General features: G+C 43.3%; 1 protein-coding gene across 3 annotated transcripts in view; it reads left to right on the forward strand.

Annotated features, from left to right (window-relative positions):
* The first annotated feature begins 6 nt into the window (after positions 1-6).
* NOS2 (nitric oxide synthase 2) overlaps positions 7-16,978 on the forward strand; it is a 17,638-nt gene continuing 666 nt past the window's right edge. The window contains exons 1-27 of one of the 3 annotated variants that reach the window (XM_017730916.1): positions 7-1,101; positions 1,202-1,290; positions 2,607-2,780; positions 3,442-3,538; positions 4,107-4,229; positions 4,320-4,468; positions 5,920-6,082; positions 6,485-6,576; positions 6,963-7,104; positions 7,508-7,647; positions 8,214-8,388; positions 8,711-8,812; positions 9,409-9,603; positions 9,949-10,031; positions 10,334-10,478; positions 10,710-10,814; positions 10,973-11,022; positions 11,118-11,292; positions 11,761-11,893; positions 12,270-12,348; positions 12,779-12,957; positions 13,594-13,757; positions 14,527-14,737; positions 15,071-15,158; positions 15,559-15,680; positions 15,968-16,116; positions 16,787-16,978. In XM_017730916.1, the coding sequence (XP_017586405.1) occupies positions 2,674-2,780; positions 3,442-3,538; positions 4,107-4,229; positions 4,320-4,468; positions 5,920-6,082; positions 6,485-6,576; positions 6,963-7,104; positions 7,508-7,647; positions 8,214-8,388; positions 8,711-8,812; positions 9,409-9,603; positions 9,949-10,031; positions 10,334-10,478; positions 10,710-10,814; positions 10,973-11,022; positions 11,118-11,292; positions 11,761-11,893; positions 12,270-12,348; positions 12,779-12,957; positions 13,594-13,757; positions 14,527-14,737; positions 15,071-15,158; positions 15,559-15,680; positions 15,968-16,116; positions 16,787-16,978 (3,360 nt within the window). In that variant the 5' untranslated portion in view covers positions 7-1,101; positions 1,202-1,290; positions 2,607-2,673. Of the gene's footprint in view, positions 1,291-1,581; positions 2,781-3,441; positions 3,539-4,106; positions 4,230-4,319; positions 4,469-5,919; positions 6,083-6,484; positions 6,577-6,962; positions 7,105-7,507; positions 7,648-8,213; positions 8,389-8,710; positions 8,813-9,408; positions 9,604-9,948; positions 10,032-10,333; positions 10,479-10,709; positions 10,815-10,972; positions 11,023-11,117; positions 11,293-11,760; positions 11,894-12,269; positions 12,349-12,778; positions 12,958-13,593; positions 13,758-14,526; positions 14,738-15,070; positions 15,159-15,558; positions 15,681-15,967; positions 16,117-16,786 lie in introns of those variants that run through there. The other 2 variants (XM_017730915.1, XM_017730917.1) reach the window with 2 other exon arrangements.

The raw sequence follows: 16,978 nt of genomic DNA on the forward strand, positions 1-16,978 counted from the left end.
CAGCAGATTTATTACCATCTTTAATTTGTAAACCGTTTCCTTTAAAACAGCCATGCGTAATATCAAGAAACAAATAAGGCAGGTCAAAATCCTTGCTGGTGCACTGTCTGGCACCACACTTGTGGGCTGCAGGTGCCTGACAGCACTGGGCACTGCTGCCAGCCCTGCCCCGGTGGGGTTCTGCCTTCCAGACTGCAGGGAGAAGCCTGGTTTTCTAAAAGGTACATGTGCACATGCTGCTGACACTGAAAATCTGCTCAGCAAGCCCATCTTCCTCACCCAGCTGTCCCCCTGGTATTCCCACATACAGCACAGTGGGAATAGTTTGTACTTCAGGGAGTTGCATCTTCCTTCCAGTATTCCCAATACTTCGGAAAAGCACCAAGGAACAAATCTCACAGGCAGCAACAGGCAGAACAGGGAGCTCTGGAGAGCAAGAAATTCTACAAATACTCTATTGAGAAAGATCCTTTAAAACTTGATCAAAAGTAAGGAAGTATATGTGTGTGAAACTCAAAATACCTGTCCTTAGTTATAGGCACATGGTTAAATGCTTTCCTGGCCTGTATTGTAAAGCTCTACATCTCTGTAACATTCCTCTTGAAGTTGCTCACTCTCTTCCTGCAGCCATAGGTGGTGTACAGGAGAGTGCCTGGAGACTGGCCACACCATGATAAAAGCTGTAAGAAGCCTTTCAGCATTTATTTTTTAATTTTTAACACTGCATGCAAGGTTGCAGTGTTCAGTGTGATACCCTGCCCTTTCCAGGAACACAAGCCAAGGCTGCAGCACGCTGAGGGAAGGAAGGGATGCTGACAGCATCAGGAACTGCCTCCCTCCCTCACACAGGTTATGTAATGCTGCTCACGCAGCAGCCATGCACCCTCCACTTCTGCAAGCAATGCAGGATGTGTGGGGAATCCCCCTTATTTCGATATCCATGTCCAGCCTTCCTCAGAGCTATTTTGCATACATGGTCCAGGACTATAAAATCCTTTTTCCTCCCCGGAGGGATACAGAGCCTGAGAGGTTAAAGGCAAGAAACTTTGACAGAGAGGAGTCTCTCCTGGCAGGGTTGGGAACACCTCTCACAAAAGCACGGTAAGAAGCACCATGTCCAGGTGTTCGTTCTGCCATTCATTTACTGCAGCTCACAGGTAAAGTAATTATATGGCAAACTGTATCTCTTTTTCTGTATTAGGAGCAAAGTGTCAGACTCAGTCTCCTGCTCCAGTTCCAAGCTGTCCAGCTGCTCTGAAAACTTTGGCCCTCCTTTCTGCTGATATAAAGGTTTGTGCATGTAACAGGTAACACTGTCAATGCTATCCACAGAACCCCACACTGCAGGACACAAAGCAGCTTCTTGCTCTGAGTGCCAGTGAAGGGAAATGTGAGTCTGCTCTCTTTCTTTTTGCTTTTTCTTCTTTTATTAAATTATTCTCTTTCTTTTTTCCTGTTATTTTTCATCTTTTTCCTCCTTTCCTTCATTTTCTTCCTTTTCCTCCTTTTTCTCCTTGTGTATTGTTTTTATGTTTGTGGGGAGTTTTTCCCTTTTTTCCTTTCTTTCCTTCTTTGCTTCTTTCTTTCTTTTCTTCCCCCTCTCTGTTTCTTCTCTATTTTCCCCCTATATTTTACAAAATTGTATAGTCACATCACAGCATTTTTTATTGCAGAATAATAATTTAGATTTGTTCTTATTTTCTAACTGTTGCATTTCATTTAATAAGCGTTGAGAAATGCTTATTACACATTATTTATTTCACTTGGAGTAGCAAACAATCCTAACACCTTGCAGTTTCTGTGCAGACAGATGCATTTCTCTCCTTGTGTGACTTTACAGCAGACAGTATCTTCAGAGGCCAGCATAAATGTAACTTTTATTGTAAAAGTAATAAAAGTATCAAGATAAGACATAATTTACATCAGGAATATGTGACAATCTATATTTTCTTCCTTTGTCTCTAACTTTTTGGAAACATCAGGTTTTGATTTCTCTTATGAACCAGATTCAAACACTGGGGCTAGTTCTCTCTAACCCTGCAATTTACTGGCTTAGTCTTTCTCTTCTGTCACACCTTCCCTAGCACAAAATCCCTCATGTTCAGAAATGAGCAGAAAATGTATGTTAAAATGAATCATATAAACTTTGTACACTCTTGTGTAAATGCTATGTGTTACATTCAAATAAGTGCTACAGATCTTAGAAACCATGGACTTCAGCCTCTCAGAATCCTGTTTGTCTCTGGCAGGTGGATGCATTGCAAAACATTTTGGTTAATTTACGAACAAGATTTTTTTCATTAATGTGTGAATAACACAGCAACATTCTCATCCCTTTTCTAAGCTTGTGGTCTGCTCAGACACCAATATCTGCTGCTTTACACTACCACAGGTCATCTGAAATTCTCTTGCCAGTATTTTAGACTAGTACGTGGCTTCACATTACACTGACAAAGTGTTAGTATCACTATTCTAAGAATCAAACAATATTCATTTTAAACACAGGATGTTAGATCAGATCAGTTAGACTGGTGAGTTTCTGAGAGATGTTAGAGGGAGTCGCTCTCTTGGGTAAAAACTGACCTTGTTGGTTTCTTTATCCTTAGAAGTGTTCCCACATCACACAAAACAAGGTTCAACACAGTGAACTAAAACCACAAAAAAGCATACAAAATGCTGTGCCCGTGGCAGTTTGTGTTCAAACCTCGTGCTGCCAAGAGCCAGTACCCCAGAGAGAAGGATATCAACAACAACGTGGAGAAAAATAGGAAGATCCATGGGTAAGATCCTGGTTTTTAACGGTTTCGTAGTTTATCTTTGATTTGAAAAGGGAAGATATTAAGTGGTTTGGGTTCTGGAGAAACCTGAATGGAATAATGTTTCCAAATGTTTCCAAAACACTGATATTAACCATAGAACTGTGGGTCTCTGGGTGGTGTAACTTGGCAATGAACATTAAACTCTTGCGTCTAAGTTATACAGTCATTGAGGATATAAATAATCTTACTTTCTCTTTCACAGTCTTAAATTTATTTGATGTATTATAATGGTTTCATGTATTCTAAGTCTCAGGAGGTGTGTATGCTATAAAAATAGCAAAGTGATTATTTATACTGTAAGTTGGTGAAGTAGTTCTGTGATGCAGTTCATACAGGACACTGTATAAAATAAGTTGCACATGCATCTTAAACTTCTCAGTCTTCAGGGTGTCACTTATTTCAGGTTTCATATCCTATTTTCCTTCCTTTCCTTCCACACAGTGCTCCGGGAAGGAGCTTTACTACTGAATCCTGTCCACTCCTATCCACTGCCACTGCCGGTTTATGGGCTCAGTACATACCTCAGAGAAAGCACTGAGCATCTCCCACTGATGCTGAAAGCAAAGCCTAACATAAACTGAGCACATTGCCTTGTACTGAATTTTCTTTCTCTCTGTTGAAGCTCAGAAAAGGAGGATGCCAAATTGTACGGTCCAAGCAAGAAGCAGATGGAGAGGCTGCCCATCGTAACTTCGGCAAAGGCCAGTGAGGGAGGAGAGGTCTGTTCCTCATTATTTGATAGTAACAGCTCACGTGAGTGGTGCTTGCTGCTCAAAACTGCTCCAGGTTCTCCTGTGAGGTCTGACTATGGTTGCAGGAGGTTAGGACTGCTGGGAGATCTTTGGGTGGAAGTTCTTTTCTGACAAAAACGGAGCATTGGTAAGATTTAAAGGAAGAAGTGACCTCATGGGGACTGAGATGCCTGATTCCTTTATACACCTTTGCAAACATTTAGTAACAAACCTGTCCTGTTTCTAAAATTGGTTCACTGTTTTCCTGAGACTTTGATTATTATGTTCAGAGATGAGGGCTTATTGAAATTACAAAGGTGTTTGCAGTGGCAGATACTGTTTGATTAGTACAAAAATACTTTGTTACCCCCATTTCATATCAAACTGTAGATTAGCTCAGTAGTTTTGTAGTCAAATACTCATGTTGGAGCAGATCACATTTATACCTAGTTTCTTGAATTTAATCCGAAATATTTTGATGTTAACATAAAATTTAAAATGAAAGATATTCAATAGGTCTGAAGTCAGTATGTATTTTTATCTGTTCTCTGTCCAGAATCTCCCTCCAAATGACATCAAAGTTTCAAACCAAATATCAGGATGTCCAAGACATGTAAAAGTAAGAAACTTGGAAAATGGATCCAGCTTTCTTGACACACTACATCTGACTGCAAAAGAGGTAAAATGTGGAAATCTGAACAGAGACTTTTCAGAAATTTGAAAAGATACAGAATGCAACACTGTTTTTTGACATTTTATTGTTTTTCAGGTTATCAGCTGCCGGACCAAAGCCTGCCAAGGGTCACTCATGACCCCAAAGGGCCTGGTGAGAGGTACCAGAGATGGGCCAGTTCCACTGGAAGATCTTTTACCTCAGGCAATAGACTTCCTCAAGCAATACTACAGTTCATTTAAAGAGTAAGTCAATTTATTTTTAGTATAAAGTCCTCTACCTACCTGTCTGTCTGTGAGCCTCCAGGAGGCTTTGGTTTCTTCACAGCCCTTGGTAACTATCCTGTTTTATAGCATACATTCAAAAATACATAAGGACTATTAGAAAAGCTAAATAAAATTGTCATTGCACTTCATGTGCTCCATCTGCCAATCCAAGATCTTGGGAACACAGGGAAGGACTCTGGACTGTGCACTCCTCAGCCCCATCCCTTTGGAGTGTGCTACATTCCGGGACATTGAGGACTCTCCGCCAGAGCGTTACCTTCTGTTTTCTTGGGATTAGCTGCACTCAGATCAGTCTCAGACATGAATAATGTGGATAATGCCTTTTGTTTGTGCTGTTCCAAATATCTTTTCTCTGTGTTCCTCTCAAGGCTTTAGCTAAAGATTGGAAGGCCAGTGTTGCTCCTCAGCCTTGCCCTGTGCTATCAACACAAGCTCACTGAGCATTCTGAGAGGGGGTTGTGTTTTCACAAAAATGGCCATGGTGCAGGGGCATCTTGTTGCAGGAAATGCTGGAACAGCTGGTTGATGTCCAAGGGCTTGGAGTGACATTCCACATGATGAGCTTTCAAGAAACAGTTCAGTGTTTGCTCATCCCATTAGGAAACATTATCAAACTTTCGAAAGGACTCAGCCACATCATGGCAACTTCTTTAGACACTTTGAACTCTTTACAAATCTTTCTTCCCTCTGAACCTTTCGGAAAGTCCCTGTCTTACACACAGGCTGTCCTCACCAGCCCATTGCATTTGCACATCTCTGTGTCTCTGCTCATGGCTGTTTGATCACATTGATTTACACTATCTCACATGCTTGCCCTTGATCTTTCATCTTGCTGAAAATGTGAAAACTCTCAGACAGTGCAGGCTATTTTCATTCTGTCTGTAAGATAACAAAACAATTTTTGTCTCTTCTGTGATAAATATTTTCTAATGTTTTGACTTCACTCTCTGTTATCAAACTCAAGAATTTTAGAGTTGGTTTCCCTGACAAAGGAATTGCTCAGCACTTCCTTTTAGGAATTAAAATCCTACTTACATTACTCGGAATAGCCATGGCCTTGTAAAAACAATGGAACTTTGAGAGGACAGTCACTCTCAGCCTACATTTGCCCTGTTCTCTGGTTTTCATTTGCTTGTGATTTTTTTTTCAAATTAATCTATAAAATCCAAATTTAAACCGAAAACTTGCACAGAATAACTTGTGACCAATCCATTAATGTAGTGGGTGGTGAAAGGATGGTGTCACTATTTAAATTTCTAGTCTGTTAGTTTCTTCATGAGGCCAGTAAGCTCTGTCATTGCACTCCATAAGGACAAGTCGTAAAATCTGATGCCAAAATATAAAGAGAACATCTGCACTTTGAATGAAATTCTCATTGTTTCTTTTCATGGCTGTTTCCTGTTCAAAAGGCCAAAAATCAAAGAACAGCTGAGCCGACTGGAAACAGTGACCAAGGAGATAGAAGCAACAGGAACCTACCACCTGACAAAGGATGAGCTGACCTTTGCTGCCAAGCAGGCCTGGAGGAACGCGCCCAGGTGCATCGGGAGAATCCAGTGGTCCAATCTGCAGGTGAGCTGTGGCTCTACACCTAAGCTGTGGCCAAATAGTCCTGTGCTGTGACTCAGAAGAATGTCCTTTCCTTTGGCAGAACATGCCACTGCTTCGACTGAGGAGGACTGCCTCCTGTTCATATCAGGAGATTGTTTTTTTTTGTAGTTCTCTGCTTCATGGCTGAATGAAAATGTGTAGCAGTGTGAGTGTAGGAATCAGGTGTATCATGGAACCAGGTGCATGTTTTGGTCCTTGGTGGATTGTTATGTGTGAAAATGATGCATATAAGGACTATGGAAATGAACCTTTCCTAGAGGAGCTACAATCTTTCCATTCCTTAATTGCATAGGAAAAATAACAACCTTGCATTACTGTTTCAAAATTAGTCTTCTTCTTTACATTTCTGTTGGAAACATGCAGGTGTTTGACGCACGGGACTGTAAAACAGCCAAGGAAATGTTTGAGCATATCTGTCGTCATATTCAGTATGCCACAAACAATGGGAATATAAGGTAGGTCTCTTTAATTTTAATTTTAAACAAAAAAAATCACATCCAGATCTAGCATCAAAAACACATGAAACGGTCTATCTAAACATTTTGACAACTTGTCTCTGCTCTTAATTTTCCTGGTCCTTACATGTTCCTCTCGTGTTCCATCAACCATCTTGAAATTGTATAACTTTCATGGCTGATGTTGCAAAACCTTTTGCAGTTCCTGGGGAGAAGAGATAATTTGAAGATTCGGGGAGGTGGGTAAAGAGGATGAGTGATTTTATTCCTACTGATATTTCTTTTAGAAACGTAAAACATTTTGTGTTGGTACCAACTTCTGTGTGAATAGTGAGGATGTGTTTGATGTGCTGCTGTGGTGTAAAGGTGTGCTTTGTCCTGGGCAGATCGGCCATCACGGTGTTCCCGCAGAGGACGGACGGGCAGCACGATTTCCGTGTGTGGAACAGCCAGCTGATCCGCTACGCTGGCTACCAAATGCCGGATGGCTCCATCCTTGGAGACCCTGCCAGTGTGGAGCTCACACAGGTACCGCTCCAAACTCACCGCCACAGCTGCTTCCCACCTTGGCTAACCCACCTCCCTGGGGCTTTTTCCTCGCATGTGTATGCTGAGAGAGAGGCAGGTGAGGAGTGAATGGGATGTTCTGCCCCACGAGTTCTAGGTGCAGGCTGGAACAATAATTTCCTACAGTCCTGATACAAAAGTGCTGCCCTCCATCTCAGAACAGGGTGAGCTAATACTGTCAGGGGACACAACCAGGGACACACCCAGTACGTCATCAACATGACTCAACATTGTTTGAATGGGAAAGAGAACCTTCTTCATTTAGAATTTACCTCAGCAGGTTTCAGAGGGTTAAAATTCTTTTGTCTTCAGATCTGGAGGGGAAACCTGAAAAGAACACAAAATGTGCTTTCTGTATTTGCAGTTGTGCATTGAGCTTGGGTGGAAGCCGAAATATGGCCGCTTTGATGTACTTCCACTTGTTCTCCAAGCGAACGGCCAAGACCCAGAAATATTTGATTTACCTCCAGAAATTGTCCTCCAAGTGCCAATGGAGCATCCAAAGTAAGCACGCAAATTTTAGATAATTACATTTTTGCCTCTGCCTCACCTTGGCAGGTTATTGGGCTGCCCCTGTGGCAGTTATTTTATGAGTTCTTTGTCAGGATGAAATGATGGTAAATTATCCTGAAAGATAAAATGCCTGTTAAACAGTGAAATGAGATTTAAATTAAGGAAGCAAATGACAGTTTTGTTGGAAATCTTTTTTCCCAATCTACATTTCAATTATATTCAGAACTTTAAAAATCATAATTTCTTATGCCAGTGTAATACACATGTAAAATATGGCTGCACTCATAACAAAGTGTTTATTGCCTTTCTCTCGTTGTTGTTTTCTTCTTGTTTGCTTTGGGCCCTGCCTGCAGATTGCAGAACTTTGTAATATGGTTCTGCAGTTCCTGTAGCTGGTGATTCCCAATTACTGCACTGAAAACTCCTGTGAGTTTCTGCAGACCCTGCCCGAGGGTCTCCCCTTAGAACTGGTACTCTTTATCTTCCTGGGCTTCTCTGGTTATTCCCTAAAGGAGGAAAAGGCACACAAATAATAACTCAAACTGCTCGATTGGCAGGTATGAGTGGTTTAAGGAGCTGAACCTGAAGTGGTACGCGCTGCCTGCCGTGGCCAACATGCTGCTGGAGGTGGGAGGGCTGGAGTTCACCGCGTGTCCTTTCAATGGCTGGTACATGGGAACAGAGATAGGAGTGCGGGACTTCTGTGATGCGCAGCGCTACAACATCATGAAGGTAACTGCTGGAGGGGAGCTGGGCTGGGCTGCAAAGGGAGTGAACTTGGTGCAGGAAGAGTTTTGAAAAAGAGACACTATTAGTGTTCACTGGGATGGGAGAGAACCACTTCCTGCTTCATGAAACTGGAACATCCAGAACTCCAAAATTCCAGTTTATCTTTAATCTCAGGTGTTTCTGCTGCCATCACTTTCCCCAGCATGAGACTGACTCTTTACCCTTCTGCACAACTTTTTCCTGATACAAAAGCGATGAGATCATGGGGTCTAAGTTCCACATGGTGAATTTGCTTTTCCCTTTTCTCTCTCTTTTGCACATGAAGGAGGTAGGGAGGAGAATGGGGCTGGAAACAAACAAACTGTCATCGTTATGGAAGGACCGAGCTGTTGTAGAGATCAATGTGGCTGTGCTTCACAGCTTCCAGGTAAGTCCAGAGTGTGGGATCTGGAGAGACACTAAACATTCACTGTCCCTTTTTCCTCTCACTCAGTGGAGATGGCATTATGATTCCAATAGAGTTATTCTAGGTTTACACCTGGGAAAGTAGAGGAATCCATATTTTCTCACAGGTAAAGGCAGAAGGAAAAGGAAAAGCAAAAGAAAAGGAAGTTAAGGGCAAGACTTTTCATCCTTTTAACATGTTTAACATGTTTAACATGGTCTATGTTTCAAAACCTATGTAAATCCATTGGATTAATATATTTTATTTTCAATTCCAGTTTGATTTAACATATCACAACAATATGAAAAGTGGGTAAAAGTGAGTCAGAGGCTTTGCAGCATGCGCTTCCAGTGCTGCAGAGGTAAAATGCTGATGTTAAAGAAAAGATCTAAGAGTTCTTAATCAAAGGCCCTTGCCGCAATCTGTATCTTTACAGTAATTGCTGATAGTATTTATTTCCCAGCCCTGAGTAAAGTCCTTGAAATATTGACCAAAGCAAGAGGATTACTTTAGCTACACCAGGCAGAAGGGCAGAATAGGGTTTTTAATGCATGTTTTTCTTTTTGCCACTGTTCTAGAAACAGAATGTAACCATCATGGATCACCACTCGGCCTCCGAGTCCTTCCTGAAGTACATGCAGAGCGAGTACCGCGCGCGGGGCGGCTGCCCAGCAGACTGGGTGTGGATTGTGCCTCCCATGTCAGGCAGCATAACCCCTGTATTCCACCAAGAGATGTTGAACTATGTCCTCACTCCCTTCTATTACTACCAGGTACACATCATCAAAAAGAAAAACCGACTAGCAGACAACTTCAGCAGTGCAGAGGTGATACGGGACCTGAGGGGGTCTGGGTGCCACGCCCTGGTTCATGAAAGTTCACTAGACAGTTTCAGAAGTAGCAGACAGGAGTTATTTTATGTGGGAGGTGCTATAAGTTCTGTTGAATTCTCTGGCTTTAAGTAAAATGCAGTTTAATGCACCAGAGACTGATCCCATATTTGCACTCAGTGGATTGTATATACAGATTCTATTTGATCTGGCCCTTTAAAGATACACAAATTGTTTATTTACTATTTTGCATTCCTTACCTAAAGCTTAACTTTTTTTTTTTTAAAGGTGGATGCATGGAAAACACATGTGTGGCATGATGAGACCCGGAGGCCAAAGAAAAAAGAAATAAAGTTTAGCATCTTGGCAAAGTAAGTTGTTCAAATAAGATTCTTCATGCTTTCTCCAACTATTCTATGTTTCTGTTCTTCTTCTTTAAAAGAAAATATTACAGTAGGGACCACTTGAGTGGTTTGAATCATAGCCATACCTGTCCACCCTGAGGTAACATTCCTATCTAAGGTTCTTGCTCAGGGCTATCTAGAGTGTGTTGCTTCTGAACCATCTTCCAAGGAAAAACCATGCTCAAGCTCAGTCTTTCCTGGCTTGCTTGTGAATCAACCTGAACTAGTGTAGCTCCGTTAAAAGTTGTCTGTGATTGTTCTTTCCCCAGGGCTGTGCTCTTTGCATCCTCACTCATGCGAGGAGCAGTGGCCACCAGGGCCAAGGTCACCGTGATCTACGCGACAGAGACGGGCAAGTCAGAGACGCTCGCCAACAACCTGTGCAGCCTGTTCAGCTGTGCCTTCAGCACTAAGGTGAGCAGCACAAATCAGCCACACCATGTGGAGACAGGAGTTTGGCTCCTGCAGGCTTTTCCATTCCCCAAACCTGTGTTTTGAATGTTCAGTAGATATAAGTTGGACCAGAACTTTGGTTTTGTATTCATTTAGCATAATGAATTGTAAGTTTGGTCAGCAGTCATCTGAGATATCTAAGGCTAGTTCTTATGTCTGCTAGCAATATCTCATGAGTTTTATTCCTTCCAGATTCTGTGCATGGATGAGTACAATATTTGTGACCTGGAAAAAGAAACACTTCTTTTAGTGGTTACTAGCACTTTTGGAAATGGAGATTCTCCAGGTAACGGAAAGGTAATGTTCACCTCAGAAGTGTGTGAGACTCAGCTCAAAGACCAAAGGCAAACCTTTCATTTGTCTCATATCCTTGAGTAAGATATGGATCAGGTCTCACTTCTGTTTTAAATCAGAGTATTTTTCTAACCTTAAGTATTTTATGAATTTTTATGCAGACCTTTAAGGACTCCTTGCTCAGACTGAAACTGCTGGGAAAGAAAATTAGGTAAAAATACTTTGTTGTTTGGTTTGCATGTGATTGAGTCCTTTTGCACTCCATGTAGCATAACCCAGCAATCTTCTTTTCATCTCCTTCTCCAGATATTCTGTGTTTGGTCTGGGGTCCAGCATGTACCCAGAGTTCTGTGCCTTTGCTCATGCCATTGACCAAAAACTGGCCCAACTTGGGGCTGCCCAGCTCGCTCCAGTGGGTGAAGGGGATGAACTCAATGGGCAAGAAGAAGCTTTCCGCAGCTGGGCAGTCAGTGCTTTCAAGGTGATTGTAGCTCATAGCTACATAGCTCATATTCTAGTCATTCATCCATTCATTTTAGTTCAGTTCCCATAAAAAATGAGGGAAAATGAAGGAAACTAAACATCTAAATTCATATCTGAACTTGGAACTCCCCTCTTCTCTACTGCTTGCCTAACTTGGAGAGGAAACTGGGTCCCTTTTCTATTATTTTTTAATATCCACACAAAATTGCATGAACCCTTTTGGATAAGGGAATGCTCAGTATGAATAAGTGTAGCATCAAACATCTGAATTTTTTGCAGTAGATCTTTTTTAGCTATAGTGGTATAGAAGTGGAACCTTACTGAACTCACTGAACCCACACACCAGAAGCAATAAAAAACATCAATCTGTGAAACTGATAGCTCCTTATTAGGATTATGACAACGCTAAGAATATATACTTTTTTTACTGTGAATAACCTTTATTTTTGTGCGTTTTTTTATCTAGACTGCCTGTGACATTTTTAACATCCGTGGGAGACACAGTATTCAGTTGCCTGACATCTACACCTCTGAGGAAAGCTGGGACCCTACCAATTACAGGCTAGTGCATGACTCCCAGCCCATGGACCTGACTAAAGGTATTGCTCCCACCTTCCCCTCCCTCTGCCTTTGCTGCTTCAGAGGGGCTGAACTGTGAAGGTTTCTCAGACGTGCTCTTGGCCCTGCTCAATGCTAGAATGCATATAATGAAGTGCATGGTCAGATTTAAAAAGACACTGGTTTACACTGCATAAATTATCTTTTCCAGCACAAGAACACTGGAACTATCACACATTTAGACAGCCCCAGAGGAACAAAAGCTGAGATGAACTGCTTTTAGTCAGGGAATACAGCACACAGAGCTGACTGATGGTTGGTCATGTTCTAGGCCAAGCATGGTTCAGGTTCATGGAAGACATTTTAAACAAATCTAATCACAGAGTTACCAAGAGTCATATTCTCTTTTCCCACCAGCTCTTGCACGCATTCATGCCAAGGATGTAATTCCCATGAAGCTGAAATTCAGGCAGAATCTTCAAAGTTTGAAGTCCAGGTATGCTACTTCATTATTTTGAATATTGCAATACTACATTTTACTAAAATCTTAAACGTCTAAAATGCCTGGTTATAAACATCTTCTCCCTGCAGTTATTACAAAATATATAGAAATTTTGTACTGTCCTTAGTAGAAGCATGTGAGCTGTGCAGGGACTGCACTTTCCCTGGCTGATTCCAGACATGTTTATTCTGTACTGGACAGAGCAGGCAGAACTTCAGCACCCAATTTGTTTGGATACAAGTACTTCACATACCTGGACTCTGATTTGTTTAAGTCTCTGTGAAGTCCTAAGCTGGTCTGGTATTTGGTAATGAACACAAGGGAGCCCTTGCCAGCTGCCACTGCAGACTTATTCCTTTCCTGTGCAATCCAAGGGAAATCCTGTCAGTGTAACCTGTCTCGTTTCTCTTTCTCCGCCACGCAGTCGTGTTACCATTCTGGTTAAACTTTACTGTGAGACTAATCAGGAAGTGCACTACCTTCCTGGGGAACACATCGGGATTTTCCCGGGCAACCAGCCAGAATTAGTGCATGGCATTATTGCACGTGTCAAGGATGCCCCTCCAGCTGATCAGACTATCAGGCTTGAAACCTGCATAGATGGTAAGTTGGGTCTCTTTAGACAAAATAACAGAGGATGTTGGACAGATTCCTCTATAATTCCTAAGAATTTTTGTTGACTGAATTTGATTCTATGATCCTTTTCTAAAGTTTCAGTAGGATTTTGTTGCTGCTTTTTAGTTATTCTTACAATTCTTTGTTCTGATTTTGCACTTTCTGGCAAAACCATGACATCACCAGGGTTTGCAGAGGTACCTGAGGTGACACTGCTTGTAATTCAGTTGCTGAATTGGCCATCGACTGCAATTAAATTAATCAACAGTTTGCTTATTGTTGCTACATGTGAGAGTCCTAAAATAGACTTATATGTCCTGCCCATCTTTCCCATCTTAGTAGGAACAATCATAGGATTTGGGCACACAGAAAGATGGTTTCCCCAAATGAAAGACTGTGACTTTCCAAGTGGTGTTTTGTTGTCATGAAGTTTTCTGCGTCAGATCCATCCCTTATGAAACATTCAAAACCTCACAATAACCTCTTTCAGATGGGTTCTGTGGTCTAAACCTGCTGCACCCTCACCTGAAGGGGTGTTTTGAAGGACACAGAGTTTTGCAAAGCTCTACAGCTGTCAAATAGCATGGGTGTTGCCAAGTGTCCTCTTATTTCCCTCATTTCCAGGTGGCTACTGGACAAGTCACAAAAAGATTCCAGCCTGCACACTACCCGAGGCTTTGACATACTTGCTTGATATCACTACTCCACCCTCCCAACAACTGCTAAAAAAACTCTCCCAGCTGGTGACAGCGGAAGGAGACAAGCAGAGGCTGGAAGTGCTGTGTCAGGTGAGCCTTAGGGCTGGAGTTTTATTTGCAGTACTGTGCACTGGGCCCTCTGACACTGTAGCAGAAGCTTAAGAAGTTTTTGTAGTGATGGATTTTTATGCCTCTGTTACATATTCTGTAGTCTTGGACAGCCAACCACAGTGAGAGAAAGAGGGGTCTTGAGGTTCAGCTTGGGCGTGGGAACCGAGATCTGGTGTTTCCTGTGTGGTTCTGGGTGGGTCATTTGCCTGCCTAATCCCGTTGCCTCACAGTGGTTTCCGATGAGACGCCCTCAAAGCCCTTACACTTAGCACGTACCGGAGCTGGAGGGGAGCTGCTGGATGTTTTTGTCAGAGAATTTGCTACCCTGCGGGTCAGAGGGGTGCGGCTTTAAGTACCCAATGACTCGCAGGTGTGGTAAGTGCTGGCTCCTCCTACCAGGTTCAGGGAGGCTCCGTGGGGTCAGGACCTGGGACTGTACAGCTTTGTGGATGTCCCATGACAGGGAGCTGAGAAACGGATTCTACTTCAGTGTCTGCATCCTCACTGAGAGAGCTGGTGTCTGAGAACGCTGTAGTGGGGATTCTGAACTTCTTTGTTCAAAATTAAATGGCTTCTTAGGAAACTCAACTATTGGTCCTGGCAAAGTTTTGAGAATTCTTTGTTGATTTGCCTGCATATTTAATTGAATGTAAAGCAGAAATCTTATATAAGTGACATTTCATATGCCCCTGCTCTCCTGAACTCAGCATGACATGGTAACACTGTGGTGATGCCCTTTGGCTTTCAGAGCACAGAAGAATACAATAAATGGAAGTTTTACAACAGCCCGAACATCCTGGAGGTCCTGGAGGAGTTCCCCTCTGCTGAGGTCTCCACAGCTTTCTTGCTGACACAGCTGCCACTTCTGAAGCCCAGGTACTATTCTGTCAGCTCCTCCTGTGACATGACACCCAGAGAGATTCATCTGACAGTTGCAGTTGTAAACTACAGGACAAGAGGTAATGAACTGTTGTTTTCATTGCTCTCTTAATTAAATGATATTTAGGCTGCATTGTGGTTCAGGAAAAAACTGTGTCTGCCATACAGCATGAAGCTTATCTGTAATAAAAAATGTGTGTTGACATACCTGCAGAATAGTACCTGCAGTGCAGGTGTTCATCCTGGACCAAGATTTGCTAAAATCCTGCACCATCATCAGTGTAGCCTTGTTTTATAAATCATTACTAGACATACGTTTATTTTAAAGCTATAATTTTAAGTATAAACTGTGCTTTTTTAAAAACAGAGGGCATTTGGGTGCTGACAGGTGTTCTGCCCTGCTCTGCTTGTAGATGGAGAGGGGCCTTTGCACCATGGAGTCTGCAGCACGTGGCTGAACACAATAGAGCTCAATGAAACTGTTCCCTGCTTCATCCGCAGGTAAAGAAAACTAAACAACCCAAAAAAGAGCAATTCTTAGTTCAGCTTCTTCAGGGGGTTTTCCTTTGTTTGGATATTTTCAAGTGACTGGTGAGTGCAAGTTGGAATAGCTTGGTCTGAGAAGAGAGGGAATTCCCTGTCTTCCAGAGATGAGATCCTTTCCCATGCCTCACAAATCACTAGAAAATTCTGAAATAATTCTATTCCTAAGACCCCATCCCTGCTGTCAGCTTCTCCACTGCAGAGCTAGGAAAGGGGAGGGAACAAGGAGCACCCAGTTCAGCCTCATTGTTGCTTTCAAACTGGGGACTTGGGCTGTGCTGCTAAGAGTCATTCAGGCAACTGAACATGAATTTCAGTCAGAAACCAGTTACCTAATTAACATATTTTTGTGTTTCAGTGCTAATGAGTTCCACCTGCCAGAGGAGCCGGCCAAGCCCTGCATTCTGATCGGCTCGGGCACAGGGATTGCTCCCTTCAGGAGCTTCTGGCTGCAGCGCCTCTATGACCTGGAGCACAGAGGTACCTGTGGGAACCGTCCGGGCAGGGCTGGCAGAGGGACACCCCCGGTCCTTCAGACAAGGGCTCTGCAGCCAGACACACCCACAAACATCAGCCAAGAGCCCCTGCAGAGATTGTCACCCCCAGGCTGAGCGGGCACTGCACTGTCACAGCCAGTCCATCCCCCCAGAGACCGTTCGGTGGGCAGGGGCTGTTTGGGGACTGGGAGGGCACAGCCTGTGTGCCAGTCCTGTGTGTCAGTGACTGCCTCAGGCACTCAGACAAACACTGTCCCACGCTGGTTTCAGGGCTCAGAGGGGGCGACATGACGTTACTGTTCGGCTGCCGGCAGCCAGACCTGGATCACATCTACAGAGAGGAAACTGAGGAAATGCAGAGGAAGGGAGTCCTGAAAGACCTCTACACAGCTTACTCCAGACTGCCTGGCCAAGAGAAAGTAAGGCTGGTTCCTTTCTTCTTTAAGGGTAAACTCCTCCAGAATCATCCCTCAAGTTAAGATGTAGACTCTGTTTGTTCTTTCAAAAAATGTTAGCATTTTGCTTCAGTGTACTATGAGCAGGTGACAAAAGGCCCCACTCCTTCAAATGAAGGAAAATCTCCCTGTGCGCTCCAGCACAAGCAAGCAACAGAGAGGCACATCCATTGCAAACAGCCTTTGAAACTAGAACTGGAACATTTTCAGAAACCTTAGATTTTGCAGGATTTGATTATCCCCTGAGTTAAAAATGAGCTGGCTCTGGCCATTTGTCCCCATTTCAATTACACAGTGACGAAGGAAATTAATTTTGCATAGAAGAAATCTTGACTGGACAAAAAGCCAGCACTCAAGTTACCCTCTTTTTAGCTCTCCTGGCAGTTAGGAGACTTTGGCAGATAGAAGAGGTTTTGTCTACTCAAGTTTGATCAAGAGACAGGCTCAGGTTCCAAATCTGGGCCTCATAAAGGCACCTGAAAACATTTTTCACCATTGTGGCGGTGCAGGACAGAGCTGGAACAGATGGGGCACTTAGAGCCGCAGGGCACAGACCCACGATGGATTGAGAAGGGCCAACAGCCACAGCAGCATTTAAGAAAGCTGGTGCGATGAGCCTTTTTGTGTTTCTCAGGTCTATGTTCAGGACATCCTGCAGAGGCAGCTGGAGGCCCGCGTGTGTGAGGTGGTGCACGGGCAGCAGGGCCACGTGTACGTGTGCGGGGACGTGCGCATGGCGCGGGACGTGGCGAGGGCGCTGCGGGCGCTGCTCGCCCGGGCCCTGCGCCTCAGCCCGCAGCAGGCAGACGAGAACTTTCTGCAGCTC

The sequence above is a fragment of the Corvus brachyrhynchos genome, unplaced genomic scaffold (assembly GCF_000691975.1).
Source record: "Corvus brachyrhynchos isolate BGI_N302 unplaced genomic scaffold, ASM69197v1 scaffold283, whole genome shotgun sequence".
NCBI classification, from domain to species: Eukaryota; Metazoa; Chordata; class Aves; order Passeriformes; family Corvidae; genus Corvus; species Corvus brachyrhynchos.